This window comes from Mus musculus, chromosome 13 (genome assembly GCF_000001635.26).
Source record: "Mus musculus strain C57BL/6J chromosome 13, GRCm38.p6 C57BL/6J".
NCBI classification, from domain to species: Eukaryota; Metazoa; Chordata; class Mammalia; order Rodentia; family Muridae; genus Mus; species Mus musculus.
The window spans coordinates 40,096,775-40,114,000 of NC_000079.6; the positions used below are offsets into that span (position 1 = coordinate 40,096,775).

General features: G+C 40.0%; 1 protein-coding gene across 1 annotated transcript in view; it reads right to left on the minus strand.

The window, feature by feature from the left end:
• Positions 1-17,226, minus strand: part of Ofcc1 (orofacial cleft 1 candidate 1) — a 286,130-nt gene that overhangs the window by 94,893 nt on the left and 174,011 nt on the right. Inside the window, exon 13 of the mRNA NM_172143.2 lies at positions 236-454. Coding sequence (NP_742155.2) covers positions 236-454 — 219 coding nt within the window. The remainder of the gene's footprint in view (positions 1-235; positions 455-17,226) is intronic.

The following is a 17,226-nucleotide window of genomic DNA, read 5'->3' on the forward strand; positions in this document are numbered from 1 at the left end:
CTTGAGTTTTGCTCAGGTATGAGGACATATTTGAATGTGCTGAATTTTAAATAAATACTGATGTATGAGTTAAGTATTTGTGTATACAAAGCCTAAAACTGCAAATATAATAAAAGCCCCTGCTCTCAGGTAAATACTTTTTATATATCTTCAAATCAGGCCTTTATTTTAGTATTTTTCTTTTCCCTAGCAAGATGGAAATATATCTCCATGACTTGCAGGGGAAAGCACTTACTTTGTAACTGGAGTGGAGAGGACCCAGAGGAAAAGCCACTGGCCCAGGTAATGCAGGTAGAGCCTCACGAACCAGAGAGATGCCATCATCAGAAGGATGTACCAGAAGCTCTGACTTTGCCATTGAGCTAATTCAAGTTCTGAAAATAAGGCCATCAATGTGAAGTGGAGGTGCTTGGACAACCTTCCAGATCCACAGCCATCTACACCTGAAGGGCAGCTGCAAGCAAAGAATCATGGGTAAATTCAGGACCTATAGTATACCCCCCGCCCCCCAAAGAACAGAATTAAATGAAATGATTTCTAAACATTTGGAAGTCAAACACATTTATGTTCTTTTTGGTTACAGTGGATGACTGAAGCCAACATGGGTAAATGTGAGTCAGGGTACTGTAAATGAAAGGGATGAGATAGCCTTCTCTCAAGGCCCTATTAAAACAACAAGACCAAGAAGACAGCAAAAAGAAAAACAAAAAAATCTCAGGCACTGGTATTAGAATTCTTAAGCCCTAACTGGAACATAAAAACAGTAAACTACTATGGAAAACAGTATGGTGTATATAATACCAAAATTAAAAACTGTAATTACCATCTGGCTCAACAATCCCAATTATGAATTCTACCCAGAGGGACTGAAAGCAGAGCAGAGATGTGAGATCCACATCCCTGCATGGTACCAGCATCTTCAGCAGCCAAGACACGAAAGCAACACACATGCCCACTGCTGAATGAATGATGGACACAGATCTGATAATATACGATAAAGGATTGCCCAACATTAAGTAAATAGGGGACCTCTGGCAATGCTACAATGTGAATGAGCCTTGGGAACAGTTAAAATAATTCAGTCATGAAAGGACAGAAACTACAGGATTCTGCTACGTGACTTTTCTATTGCAGTTAAAGTCAGGAGAAGGAAATATTGAATGGTGTCCAAAAACAAACAAACAAACAAACAAAAAACCCAATCCCTTCCTGCTGTAGAATGGGTCACAGTTTAGGCTTTGCAAGATGAAACATTCCTGAGGTCAGATGACAGCAATGTGAACACAGACATCACTAAGCTACGTGCTTACGTGCTTATAGCTAAGCTACACAGTAAGTTTAGTTTTTCTGGAACAGGTTGAACATCTAAATTATATTCTGTCTTATCTCACCTGTCCACAATATCATATGTTCTTAAGAGCAGGCTTTTTACTGGTACCAGTGAGATAGCTTGGTGGGTAAGGGAGTTTGATAGCAAACCTGACAATCTGATCTTTGTCCCTGGAATCCACATGATAGAACAAAAGAATTAGCTCCCAAAAGGTGTTTTGACTACCACCATACATACATGTTCATACATACATACATACACACACAGACAAACACAGAGACATACACACAGAGACACACACACAGACATACAAGAACCAAAAAATCAAACATGATAAAAATTAAGCTTATCTGTTATCAAAAATGAACTACTTCATTTTCATACCATTAAATAACATTATACACAAATGAGAATTCAAAATAAAGAATTTATTCTTTAACAGAACAGTGTAGAATCCATGGGCACATTTGAAAGGTTTTATGTAACAAAGCTTGCTGCTGTCTGAAGACTGTCAGCTACAATGACAAGCAGGCCACTGGCAGATAAGATAAGTCATGGAAACAGGAGTTTGACAACAGAATATCAACAAATAGGGACATGGCAGTGACCTCTTGGTCTCCAGAGAATAACAAGTTGTCAATGCTGATGCTGACAGTTCCCCGAGTGTTTTGCATGGAGAAGTGAGCCGCCATCCACTTTTGTACTGAACATGCCTTTCAATCACATACATGAAGAACAGTGAAGTAAGAAACAGAGCATTCACACACGCGCGCGCGCACACACACACACACACACGCACACACACACACACACACACACACACACACACACACACACACGCACGCACGCACTTCCCCGCATGCACATGCACACACTCATGCACGCACACACAGCCTTCAGAGGGCCTTGGTTACACACAGAGACACTGTTGAGGTTGAAGTCTCTTATGAGAGAATCCCAGAATACCTTATTCGTTTTCCACCATGGGAAATGAAACACAGACCTTGCTACACCACTCAAGCAAGAATATCCTGTACATGATCTCTTTCACTAATTACTCCATCAATGCTTTGCCTCTTCAAAGAGATGAGAAATCAGATGCAGGTTTCATATTGTGTTGTTTGCAGAAAGCTGGAAAACCCCAAATGGTGCAAAACAGAAAGGATCCAAGCTTATTTGATGAGTGAAATTTTCCATTGTTCTTTTCACATCAATTGACGTTAATGACTAAGCAGTTTGAGTCCTTGTGCACAGAAACTGCCCCAAAGCCATGCTCACAGTTAGTTTCATGAATTAAGTACTCCCACCCCAACTTAGAAACAAATCTTTGCATGTCAGCCACTTGATTTAGAAGAAGGACAACCCAGGTTACAGTAACTACATTCATATGTCACTCAAATTAAATGTTTGTTCTGAATTAATACAAATAAATATTAGTGTCCATTTGTTTAATGGTGGTCACCCCATGTGCAGGTTCAAAGAATTTAGGAAAAGTTAATAATTTGATGTTTAACATTTTATATGCCTTAGAAGTTTGATATTAATGAAAGACTTGATGGTGCTAGGTGATTCTAAATAAAATAGGAGTTAAAATTTATTAGAGAAGCTAGTGAGGTATAGTCTTATAACAGATGCCCTATACAGCAGCTCACGCCTTATAATCACATCGAGTTTGCACCTGAGTCTCAATGTAGAGTTACGTAGAATTACCATCTACCATTGTCTCTCCATAGACCACATTCAAAATGCACTTCATTAATAGATTCTGGCTTCTGTGTTTCACAATCGCCTTGCCAGAGCCTCTTTGTTGGGCCCATGAATGTGTAATACACATTACAAGATGCCCTGTACCTGTAGACTCTTCCCCATCCACATTTCCACGACTCTCCCCAGTTACGTACAAAAGTCTGAGTACCCAGAGGTAATAAGTGACATCCACCACTGGGGTGCATAATATGTAGAGTGGGAATTGGTCTGTTGGTTATGAGGAAGCCATGGAGCACACAGATCCCTGGAAAATCACACTGAGGTCCCTCCTCACGTCATGCAGATGGTGCTTCCATTGGTCAGAGGCGAGCAGCTAGAGGGAGAGAGAGGAACAGGGAGGCCAACCAGGCTTCAAGTATTAAATGAAACCCGTGTCTCTGAACTTAAGACACATTTCATTTGACACCCATATATTCCCCTTGCATGCCCAATCTTTATAGAGACCTGAAATGAAGCAAGACTTCTACAATTCTTCATCATCATCACCACCACCACCATCATCATCATCATAAAAGACCAAATTGCTTTGGAGAGGAAAAGCATGAGATGTGTTCTTAAACTCTCTTCTATAGTGAGCATAAGCCCTAAGGAGTTTGTGTACTCTAAAGATTCATCAGCTGGCCATGATAGCCTTTATTTTAAAACTAGTACCAATAGATGGCACTAAAATTTCCACAGTCCTTTCTGAAATAATCAAATAAAATCCACATGTGAGATTAAAAAAAAAATTAGTGATTGCAGATAAATTACTTATTTCATTGGGTCATTTTTAATTTTTTCACTATTGATCGGGAGGTTGTCCTTCTATTTGTTTGTGTGTGTGTGTGAATGTGGGGTATATGTGGGGGGGGTCACAGGATATTCCTGAGTGTCAGTTCTCACTTTCTACCTTGCCTGACACAGGACATCTTATTTTTTTAACACTGTGTACGACAGTCTAACTGTGAGCATCCAGGTTCCACTGTGTCTATCTCCTGTCTCATCCCAGGCATGCTGAGATTACAGATGCATGAGACTGAACCTGGCTTTATATGAATTCTGAGGATCCAAGCAAAGGTTCTCACACCTAAGAGGCAAGTTCTTTATCAACTGAGCGATTCCTCTAGTACCATTGCCCTTAAAAAATAAAAATAAAAAATGCTCAATGATTCTGAGTCTTTCTGAAAAATATTAATTCAGTATTTCAAGGATCCATCAAAAGAAATATTTTTAAAAAGGTCAAATTAAATTTTAAAAAACCATAAGACAGAAAAGAACATGTAGAGGTCACATCTAAGTGTCTCCAGTGATACAGGAACAGAACTAAAGCCCAAGTCAGTTACATGATTTACTTGACGCAACATGTCTGGTTGCCAAGAATGTCCTTTGTGTGTTCCTGTCTTTCCATCAGACTTTTCCCCATCACCTATTGAATGAGTTTACACAAAGCCGTCAAGATCAAGAGACTTGATCAGGAGACTGACAGCAGCTTGCCCTGTAATCAGAAAGGAGGATTGCTTCCTTTGCACAATTCTGGTTACTCCTAGATCATCACTGAATGTGTGTGACATGCCAGTCCCTATGATAGTGGTATTGTAAATATAGCACCCCAGAAAATATCATCTGCATTAATCCCTAGAATCTGTGATTGAATAAAAATATATGGCAGTGGTGAATTAAACAGCACAAGAAATTTTTATTACAACTTAAAATAAGACTATTGTAAATTATTTGAAATGAGCCCACCGTAATTACAAGGGTCTTCAAAGATTGGAAGATGACAGCCAAGGAGACAGAGAACCAGAAGGACAGCCAGGAAGAAGTCAGCATGAAAAACCTTGGTCTGAATTTGTAGCCAATGAGAAGTAGATGACCAAGCAATTAAGACTAATTATAGAAAGAACAAGGAAGCATTGTCCCTTGGCACCTCTAGAAAAGCTCTTCTTTTCTATCAGAAGCATGTTTCAGACTTCGGGTCCCCAGAAGTGCAGAACTGGAACTCTTTGTTGCTCTAAGTCACAGGTGTGCATCATTTGTCACAGCAGCAGTAGAATATGAAGGCAGTTTCAATGTGTACATGGGTGACAGGAGCGGTCATCTACTCAATGAACTTTTGGTACATTCACAGACACAGATAAGTGCAAAGCACCAGTACATGGGGTTGACCCACTGTATATGGGCTTTGATGATACCTACAGTGCTATTGAAGAAACAGGGCAAATTCCCACCTCAACCTGGATCAGAGCGAACTTCTCTGAGTTCTCAAAAATGAAGAGAAATTGTGAAAGTAGTAGTGGAGGTAGAAGAGGAATGAGGTGCACCACATATTTCCCCATCCACAGTTCTCAGAAGATTAAAGTCTATTCTTTTTAACTGGCAATATATTTAATCTACCTTACTAATTTTAACAGCTTATTATTACGTGTGTGTGTGTGTGTGTGTGTGTGTGTGCCACACACCATGTGTATGAGACTCATATAACAACTTTGTAAAACTTATTTTCTCCTTCCATCTTTATGTGAGTTCTGGGAATTTGACTCAGGTCGCCAAACTACCATGGAAAGTGCCTTTATCGATTAAGCCACCTCCCTGGGCCATCTTCTTATTTTTGGATATGAGAACACACCAAACCTGGAACACATTCTTTTTTTTTCTAGATTAAATGGCAAGTGAGTCTGGGAAATCCGACTGTCTTTGCATCCTTTGATCTGGAGTTATAGGGACCCTTCACTCTGGCTTTGATGTGGGTGTTTGAGACTCAGAGCCTCCTGCTAGGAGAGCAAACACTTACACATTAAGTCATCTCCTTAGTACGGAGGGAAAAACATTTCTAATATTGCATCTGATAATGGGTGAGAGATACATTCATCTGTGGATAAAAAAATAAGTAGTATACAGTTAGGAATAATATTTACGTAGGAAATTTGCAGTAATGGGTTCTCCTATAGGGTCTATGACCCATGACTGGAGAGTCATGAGGTAATTAGCTATGTTTACAGTACCAGATATGGCTATGGAGCAGGCCTGAAGTTCAATTAGACAGCTGTTGGTTACCCCCAAGATTAAAGTACCACTGTTACTCCATCTGGGATATCTTGCTACATCTGTCCTTGTTGTGTTTCTTGGGCTTTACAGATGGGTGGGACTATCAATTGCTCCTCTTTCTCGGCAGCTTTTATAGCATCTGCCAATACTATGAGAGTTAGAACTCAAACATGAAGCTTCAGTATCAGTTCCAGTTTGATTCCTCCAAGGTCTGTGTCCAAAGTATATGGTGTCATTAGGGATAGGGTCTTACCATCAAATTCTGGGAGGCAAGCAAAGGCAACAGCATTAGTCTATCTTATGGAAGGGTATGAGGGCACCAGCTGAGACATATTATCTTCTAGACATGACAAGGAAACTAAGCCCTTGAAATCCAATGATATGCCTGTATAAACAAGAGCTGCATAAAGACACCACCAACTTACATGCCAACATGGATAGTAACCTTCACAAGGCCCCAACCCTAGATAAGAGCTATCAGTAGTTAATGGTTGTTGAAAGAGAAAAAAGTCTGTTTTCCCCAAGGATAAGGCCCTAGTCTCTTAAACACCTATATGTACAAGCAATGTTAAATGAACTCAGTAGGTTAAAATACATACATGTATGAATACCTACATCATACATACATATGTATACACATATAATGGACAAATAATTACATTACATTGAGTGATAATGCTCTCCCTGTGAGTCACAGACTATGTAACAGAAACCCCAGTCCTGGGTATAGGAAACATCTAGTTTAGTCGGCAGAGGTCACGAAAATTTCCAAGCAAGATAGACTAATGTTGTTGGCCTCTGTTGCCTTCCAGAACTTGAAAGCAAGGCCCTATTATTGAAGGCACAACACATTTTTAATACAGGACTTGGAGAAGTCAAATTGGAACTTGCCTAGGAGCCTTCTCATTAAAGACTAGCTTTCACAGTGTTGGTAGGTGTTATACCCGATACCAAAATAGAAGGATATTTGGCATAGATAAGGAAGAGGGCGTGTGTTAGTTGGTAAAATTAAAGAAAAGGCTATGAATTTGAGAGGAAGGTGAAGAGGTGACCCAGAAGGAGTTGGAGGAAGAGAAATGGCTCTGGAAATCATGGGGATACTGCTCTCATGTGTGAACACATGCCCGCCATCCCCTGCCCCTGCCTGCCACAAAAGTCAAACATTCCTAAAAAAAAACCTCACATTTGTCCTGGGCATGTGAAAACCTTTTCCTGGTCACTCATTCCTAGGATATAAGCATACCAAAGGCTGTAAGGAAGTTGGTAGGTTCTACATACTCAGCAGGATGGACTCTGGGCTTTAGTATCTGTGGGACCTGAGCATTCTCGGGCTTTAGTATCAGTGGAAGGTTTGGACCTGGGCCACCTAGAAATCCAAAATCTTCATTCTCTCACAGTTTTGGAGTTTTAAAGCCTGGCATGAAAGGAGCGCCAAGGCCGTATGCCCTCAGGGCATTCTTTGCCACCACTTCTCCCAATCACCTGAACATATTTTTAAAATCAAACGGTTTTCCAGTCCACACAAAGCTCCGACTCCAACAGCTGGTGTATCCTTTAATATACCCTTTTCAATATTCACAGAGCCCAGCCCCTCTCCTCACCTTTTCCTGGTGCCTAAGACATTTGAAAACTACCCGGAGAATTTTCTAAAGGTCAGGTAAGAAAAACCTAGCGAGCCCACGGCACTGTGTCATTAAGCATTTTGACTTGTTGGCATTCTCTGCGTTAGTTTGTGGTGACCACATGTTCAAGAGAATGGGGGGAAAGTATGTGAGGATTAGGTTTATCTTTGGAAAGAGAAGTTAGTCATCAAAAATGAATTACTATAAAAGTACAGTTATGTACCAGACATTGTATTAATGTTAGTATATAAATTAGCTATGACATTGACTTTATTTTACGCTAATATGATGTAGTCTTCTCTGCTTTATCTCTCATGTGTCAAGCATTTGTATGAAATACATATGTTTTATATGAACATGTCTGTCTATACATAGACATTTAAAAGCCTTAAATATGTTTTCAACTTTCAGAAAGCCGACGGAAGAAGCAATTTCCTGTTTATTGCAATGTGACCATTTTTAAACTGGAACGTTCTCCTTAAAATTGTGCCTCCTTGGCCAATTTGGATATTATGCATTTAATATAACACACTGCACTTTTAACAGGTTTAATTCAATTTACAACAAATGCTTCTAATTAAGTTAAAAGATCTTTGAAAATTGCTAAATCTTAGGGGTAATATTACCACCACTGACATTGAAATAATTGATCTTTCCCACTGAGGCACAAAAGTATGAATGTTCTAATGAGAAAACAGGAATTGAAGTCTATCGAAAGAGTCCAAGGAGACCGCCAAACTCTTTGGGCTGTTATTTCCAATGACAGTCTCTGGATGTGAATAGGAAGCTTTGGAGACAGGGACAGAGGCATGGAAAGAAAATTGGGATCCAACTTCAATACTTCAATACAAAGTCAGTTAAAGCCAACTTTTAACTCTTTGAACAAAACCTGTTTTGCATCTTTGCAAATAATCTACTTTCAATACACCGTGATTCTGATTTAGAATCTTAATTTTGCATCCACAGTTATTTTCCCCATTACTTTATGATAATTAATACAGTTGCAATATCAGGAGCCATCTATTTCACCATGAAGAATTTCCCCAGAGGCAAAGATGGGTAGGCCCAGTGCTTCACAGCAACTAAAATGTCTGGGAGCCAAGACAGTGGTTATTCCTGCCTGGACTGTGACACCCGAGGTGGCTGCAGAAGCTATGGGGTTTGTAGTTACTACCACAACTTAGCTCTCAATACTAGAAAACCACTTAGTGTTGCTGCCATCTGTGAGTAGGGAAGGGAGCTTTTACCTTCTCGCTCTTTTCCTGGCCTAATTAGTTATAGTGTTTACAAAGCACTTCATAAGAGAGGCTGGCTAAATACTTCATGCATAATGGAAGTTTTATTAATAATGTGAGCAATAATATAAAAGACGTTAGCTCTGAAAGCAATTCTGCTGATGAGCCGCATGATAATGCACTGGCAAAGCGGTTCAGGGTAAACAAAACAGAGCAAAGCTCCCATATGGAGTACAGGAGGATCTTCCCAGGAAGTGCATGGCTCCTAAGCTAAGGATCGCAGAGTCAGAGTCCCTCTATGGCTGAGAGGAGGGGGCCCAGACTGAAACCTGGGTCTTCCCATTACTGTTTTGAACTGTTTTGTGAGCCATCTAGTCTGTGAACCCCAGATGCTCCCTTCCCAAAGTAGGCAATTACACGGCTCATCTCTTGAAGTTAGTTATGAGGACCAAGGAAGAGAATGAGTTAGAGTTGTAGCAAGCGATGTGCCATTTTGAAAGAAGGATCACTCCTGATACGCACATAGGAAACACTGACTAGATGGGGAATATACTTGCAAGCCCCAAGGTCAGATGTTGGTTCTCTATCTAGGCACCACAGGTGTAGCAGAAATACTCTGACATTCACAACGAAAAGGAAACAGCAGGAAGCTCTGCTTTCTTTTGAATTTTCCCTAGAAACAAGGTTCAAGTTGTGTGTACTAGATAATCAAGTGTTGCGCTCTTAAAAATCCAAAAATGTAAAGTAGCCCAAATCACAAGAAACAGCAGATATTTTGAAAATGGGAAAGGGAACAGGGCCAAATGTACCCACACTGTGCATATGAGTTTAAATAAAGATCTGCAAACTATTTTCATCTGGGTGTTTGGTCACCTTGTTGGGTGTTGATCACTCTGTGTGCACACAGGCATGATGTGGAGGTTAGAGGACAACCTATGGGAGTCAGATCTCTTCTTCCACCGTGTGGAACTTGGAGACTAAACTTAGATTCTCAGGCTTGAACAGAGATATCTACTAGTCCTTGTCACCGGGTTTCCAAGCATATAGCGTATACTGCAACAGTCAAATTTGAAGGATCTAATTTAATTATCTCACAAAATGTATGAACATGTCAAATACACTGGATCTCATGTGCCTCCAGAGCAACCAAGATGTCTAGCACACAGACAGCTCATGTTAGACTCAATGTTAAGAAGAAGTCTGGGATAGGGCCTTTTTGTCCTATTAATGTCAGTATCAAGAAGTCACTCAGAGATCTGCTCAGAAAGGCAAGTTCAAATCAATGAATTGAGACGATGTGAATTAAAAGAGCATCAGGAATAGGCTTTACCCTCTTAGAGAGAAAGAATACATGTAGATTTGTTTGATATCTAAACCCAGCACCAATAGCAAATCTCTACCATAATTTTAAAAATGAATTTCAAACCAGATGGCATTTTCAGCTTCAAGTCCATCACAGACAAGTTCTGTACACCTGAGTAACATGTTCAACATCTGGAAAATAAGCCTGTAAGACAGTTCATATTCCAGTGGACACTGGATGGAGAAATTTATATATATATATATGCATACATATATGTATATACCAATAATGAATATCTCATGTTAACTGTTCAAACAATATTAGCCAGTAGAATTATTTTATCAGACTTTGTAAATAATGACCATTGTATCTCCTCATCAAATAGTGGAACAAATAACTCAAATTGCACTCTTGTGTCTGCACACAGAGAAGTGCCTTTCCACAGAAATAATATCTGAATCCTTCCTAGTATGTCAAGAGAAATTTTCAACAGCTATTAATTTGTATCTCCCTCTTAAATCCCCAAATAAGGACCAAAACTGGAGAGAAAATATACCTTCACAATTCAGCACAACTGGCACAGAATATAAAATATCAACTCTTTCTGATATAATCCTGGGTTGTTTTATTTAGTTACCTATTATAAAAAGTAATTTGTGTTGATGGCTCTGAGGAAATCTAGAAATTAAAGAGCTAATTAAATTTGTTCTGCGTAATTTTTGAGTCTTGGTGTCAATAAATACATCCAGAGGCATGCAATCAGACAGCTTTGTTTCGCAGGACATGTCAGGTGGATGACTTCCCAGGACTTGGGCCAACCCTTTAGCCAGGAACAACAAACCTAACCTTTAAGCCACAGAGGGCTCACAGACTGTGCCTCCCCTAGACCTGGGATAGAATGTCAGAAGTGAGGATAAAGATGGTAAAACTATGTGATCACAAATCCCTTTCCTGGAAACCTTCCCCAGGAGGATTATGGGAAGGTTTACCTTCATCGGTCAAAGCACACATCCACATAAAACATTTAAATTTACATCAAAGTAGCACACTTTCACAATAGACTTTGGTGCATATTTTTATGAAAAGTTTATAGGACTGGAGATGTAGCTCAGTGGCCAAGCATGTGCCAAGTAGACTCTGACTTCAGTCTTCAGCACTGCAAAAAGAAATTTTAAAATCACAACTATGGAAGTACTGTAAAAACACGTGTTGGCCTAGAAACCTGATGTGATCCCAAAAGTGACTGTGTCGTAAAGTTTGACTTCCTGAGTTTGGGGTCCTTACAGGTATATTGCTTCTCCTCTAGAAACAAGGGCCTCCGGAATCATACAGATTTGGGATTGTGTCATTACAAATCTAGTTATTGCATGAGGAGACCCAAATGGGTCACTAGGAGACTGTGTGCTAGGATGACCTTTTTTTTTTTTCATCTTTCTGTGGTCAGATGCCTAGGTGCTCCCCATCCACTCGAGGGCCACATTTTCAAGCTCGTCCTCTCAGCTGCCTTTCTAAGAGATTGTCCTGTCAGTGTCTTGGGTTAGAAGCTTCTTGATATAGGAAATATGGCAGGACTGGTGCGTTTGCTATCCACAGCTATATCTTCTTTCTGATACAGTGAGAACTTTCTACTTTCTGAGTCCGTGTTACACAGCTTGTGCGTCAATGGATCAAACACTGTAAATGTTCATACAATAACCCTGACCATGGCTGTGTTGATATTAAATTCAGAGCTGGATCTGGAATATGTGCTGAGCCTAGTCCAACCGGACTGCTGCTTTTTCCTAGGGGTTGTGGGGGGATGGGAGGGTCCAGTGTAGTAAAGCAGGGTTCGGGCAGGTTTTGAGGTATGCTAGTCCAGGACAGCAGTTCTGACAGTGGGTGATGGGTGAGACATTTGGCAGCAGTAGATGCCACAGATGTTAATGAATGGTGGTCTTTAGGGTTAAGCTTGAGCCGGAGCCCCACCCATGCCCATGGAGCTATTTGATCTTTGGGGGTCACATAACTAGCTCTAGTGATAGGAATTGGCTTCTATTAAATAATTACTTTGTCAACTTAGTTTTTTAGTGCCTCTCTTAGGGTTGCCTTGCAACACTGTTTCCTTTCTCCCCCCACCCCCAGACAACATAGCAGTTCCCTTTTATCCATGATCTTTCATTACAGTTTCACTTACCCACAGTCTATCTATCATAGTTAAAATTATCAAGTGGAAAATTCCTGAAAGCAACCACTCATAAGTTCTAGATTGTGTTTCACAGTGAGTAACATGAAGAACTTCACGTTGCTGCTCCCAGGGTATGAACATCGTGACTGCTTCTAATATATCCATACTGCATAGGCTACTTTCTGTTAGCCATTCAGGAATTGTCTCAATTACCAGACCCTAACACTCACCATTCTTATGTTCAGGTGACCCTTGTTTTACCAGATAATGATCCCAAAGTACAACAGTGGTGACATCAGTGGTTTTATTGCAGTATTTTGTTCTTATTCTCCTATTTTATCAATATTGTAATGTCTGGGGTTTCAAGGGTCCACTAAGTGTCTCGGGACATTTCGTTGGTAGATATGCAAGCTGTTTTACAAACCTGTTTACACTTTGAAACCTCCAAAGTAAATCTACATTCTAGTTTCCCAAATTCCATAGACTGCATCCTTTCCTTTTCTGGCCTCTAACTGAGGCTGCCAAGCTGTTTGTATCTACTATGAGCCCCTATGAAAGGTATACTGACCACCTTCTATTCCCAACTGAAACACAATGCCTAGTTGTACCCATGGACAGCCTAGCCAGTGGACAGCTTCCTGCTGGCTACCAGTCATCTGGGCTTCTGTACTTTCTTCTTCCATCAGCTGCTCAGAAAGGTCCCTCCTCCCCTGTGCTGACATAAGTATAAGCCCAGAAAAAAAGATGCAGGACCATCCATGCTAAATGGCAGGGGTTCTTAGTTATGTCTTCATGCAACCTACTTTTAAAAAAGTGAAGACCACCTTCACAAAAAGAAGGAATGAAAGAAGAAGAAAAGGATATGGTTCACTAGTATTTTATCCTGGGAACATGCAGGTGTCGCGTCCAGCAGATGATATAGATATAGATATCAGTATGCATATATCTGCATGTCCAGCCCATCTGATTATATTCATTAAGCACAGATGGTTTGGGTGTCATTTTGTTTTAGTACAACGTTATGTGAAATAAGATGATGTCAGGAAACTAAGTGTTATGAAAATATTTGAGGTATTAGTAAGCTAATGAGGTAGTTGCAGGCTGCCATGTGAGCGTGGGAGGTGCTTCTCAGACAAGGCAGTATCCCATGACATAGACCAGCTACACTTCCATGTGAAATGAAGAGAGCAGAGAAAGGTCAGACATAGTGTTTAATGTGTCTCCACAGATGCACTCACTGTGCTTCAATAAAATGCAGCAAACCCAGGGTCATACAGACAGTTCTGGGTAAACTCATTCAACACCCCCCCCAAAAAAAAACAGTGCAAAAAGACATGGATCTAAGAAATGGACTTGTGGAAGTGAGTACTTAGGGTGGGAGGGAGGTAAAGGAAGTGGGGATGACATTAATGAGAGTACATTACACACACACACACAAAAATTGTCTAAAGAACAGAAAGAGATAGAGTGTGCATAAGGCATTTTTTCATCATGGCATGGCAAAGATGCCTGTGATCACATTGAAATGAAGGGGTGAAAGAATAATTGAAGACTGATTATTTAAATATTGGGGTTGGGGCTATGTGTCTTATGGGAAACAAGATGATTATTAACCAGGTAGTGCACATATCATAAGTACTGCATGTTGCTTAGAGAGGTAGCTGGGAGAATGCCCATCAAAATCATCATCTTAACAATGCTGAGGTAGGTTCACATATGGACTCATGTTGCTTGTGTGAACATGTGTGTACATGGCTATACGTGCTCGTAAACAAGTCATAGCATCACACAGCCACACACGGCAAGGGGATGTATAATTATGGACAATTCACACGCAAATTCACATAGAATCATAGGAAATATCTATTATGAACAATGTTCATCTCCTGTTCTGTTCCTTAAAACATTACTAACAAAATTCAAGACCATGAAAACAATACAAAAGATAATCACGTGTGCACATCTCTTAGTGTGCAGCTTAGGAGCATAGTATATATTAAGGGAAAATAAGGGAATAGAATATGGAAAAAATGGATGCCTTAGAAGTGAACTCTGAAAGAAAACATATGATGCTAAATTGGAAAATGAAAAAATTTTTGAACTAAGATTTTCAAAATGATTTGGCACTTTGTATAATCCTCATACAAAATAGACCACAATCAAATTTAACCTTAGGGTTAAATTTCACCCTGGACATTTGAAAACAAGTCTTACAAAACCAAGAGATCAACATCATCTTTCACCATAAATGGGAGATACTATTATAGGACCTAAGATATCTAAACCCCAACTTTTAGCATCTTAGAATACATCTAAAAATCAATACTTATTTAAGTGTCATTTATATAGTTATTTATCACAGTTTAAAGATTTACTGTATTTCAATTGTATGTGTGTGTGTGTGTGTGTGTGTGTGTGTGTGTGTGTGTGAGAGAGAGAGAGAGAGAGAGAGAGAGAGAGAGAGAGAGAGAGAGAGAGAGAGAGATGCACAAACAGTTTTTGTGCCTGAGAGTACAGGTGCTTACAGACACAAGAAGATGTCAGAGCCCCTGGAACTGCAGATGTTATGAGCCACCTGATATGGGTTTGGGGAACTTAACTCTGGTCCTCTCAAAGAGTGGTACGTGCTGTGCACTGTTGAACCATCTCTTCAGTCCCCATCACATTGTTTTTAAAATAGTTCATAATCAAGATGAGTGGGGTGCTATAGACCGGCAACCTCATCACTTGTGAAACGGAGGCAAGGAGATCAGAATTCCAAAGTTATTCTCAGCTCACAGGGGGTTCAAGACCAGGCTGGGCAGCATGGGATTCTATCTCAAAAAGGGAGGTGCTGCCATGGAAACCTAATGATGTGATCTCAGATCCCAAGAACCCATGTAAAAGTTAGCCACAGTAGCATGCATGTGTGTAATTCCAGAGCGACTACAAGGAGACAGGAGGCAGAGAAAGGGGAATCTCCAGAGACTCATGGACTAGTCAAGCATTTGCAGTCCTGAACAAGAGACCCTGTCTCAATCAAGGTAGAAGGTAAGGAGATGAACAGAGTTGTCCTCTGACCTCTACATGCGCCCTATGGCCTTTCCTGTACACCCATCAATGCACACATATGAAATAAATAACTAAATGTATTTCAATAGTCATAACAGTAATAGAGTGATAACCAAAACAGTTCATATTCTGGAATCCTATTTTAGGCATTAGCAAAGCCTATAAAACTCCCCCCGCCTCTCTCTTTTTTTCCCCTTCAAAATTGTTGTAACCATTTTCATTTATTTTTCAGAGAGAATCAGAGAACAAGAGAGGGCAGATTGCCAAGCCTGAGACTAGCAACGTCCTTGAAGACAGCCTAAACCAAAATAAACACAAAAACAAACATGTCTACAATTAAAAGACAGTAACAGTGCATTCTAATTACCCCTCTCAGGAAGTGAAGATGTTTTCAGTTAACTGAATGGGTGACAATTACTTGGGTTATTGTCATACTTAAAATGTCAGTGTTAAATGATTGCTTTAAGCACATAATAATAAATTCTGCATTCTTAAGTGGCAAATACAAGAAGCCAAATATAGATGATTTTTTTTCCTGGAAGCAAAATTAAAAATTAACAAAAACCTGCAACACACATTTTGGAATGCAGGAACAAAAGGGGCTTGGCTGTGGATAAGCAAACATGGATCTGTTGTGTACCACTCTGATTAGAACAAGGAATAGGTCAAAATGGAGAGAAAAAAATCTGTTCAGGGGTATGCCCACCTGTACAGAAGTAAATACATAAGGAAAAATGACTACAGAGAATTCTCTAGAACCTTAAAGACCTCTTACTGGAAATCTGGGTTAATTATAGCGTTTATGAAAATAGCATTGGTTAATTTCACACCTGCGGTTAAATCCGACATGATTTCCTGGGATATGTTATGATCACACTGGAGTTCTACAAACTGTCTTAGCCCCTTCATCAGCGTTAATTGTACAGGATTAACAGGCAACAAGTGTTGTTTGATGCTGCTGCCACTGCCGGTAGCATCTCTTCTTGTAGATTCTTTCTTTAGAATTCCTAAGTCTCCGAGCAGGAGCCTCACCTCACATGACTAGGTGGTGGCAGCTCTTCCATCCTGGAAGCCATGGCATTTGGTACTTAGCACCTCTGTAGAGGATGTTATGTCTATCTGCCAAATGGTGAGAAGGGACTGTTCTTCTCTTTTAAGTCAGAAATCAATTGGATGTATGGAGTGTTCTTTTGTTCATCATCTATAATTCAACCAACACCCTGGTAGGCGTTAGAAAGCAATGGGGCAAAGGTGAACAGCCAGCTCTCCAATGTCTGTGGATTTGATCCTTTGTGGGTGGGAAATGCTTATCATGAAAACTTTATGATGTTTGCACTGAACACATGCAAGCTCTTCCACCTTTATTCTCAAACATTGCACTGGAACTCTTCCCACAACATAATGTCCTACGGTGTATTATAAGCCAACTAGTGATGATGACAAATATCTTAGTGGAGGGTCATCAAACACATACAAATGCTATTTTATATACCTTAAATAAACAGGGCTTTTGATATCTACAAGAGTTCTGGAGAATCTTCTGACCAAAAAAAAAAAAAAAAAAAAAAAAAAAAAAAGTGTTTCTCTCTGCGGTGACATAGTGTCACATCCAAAACATCCTAACATGGCTACCTAAACAGGACCTGAACAATAACAACACTCATTGATATACTAACTCAGAAGGGGGATATCTCCCCAGGTCCCACCCCTCTAAGCAAAGAATTTCAGGG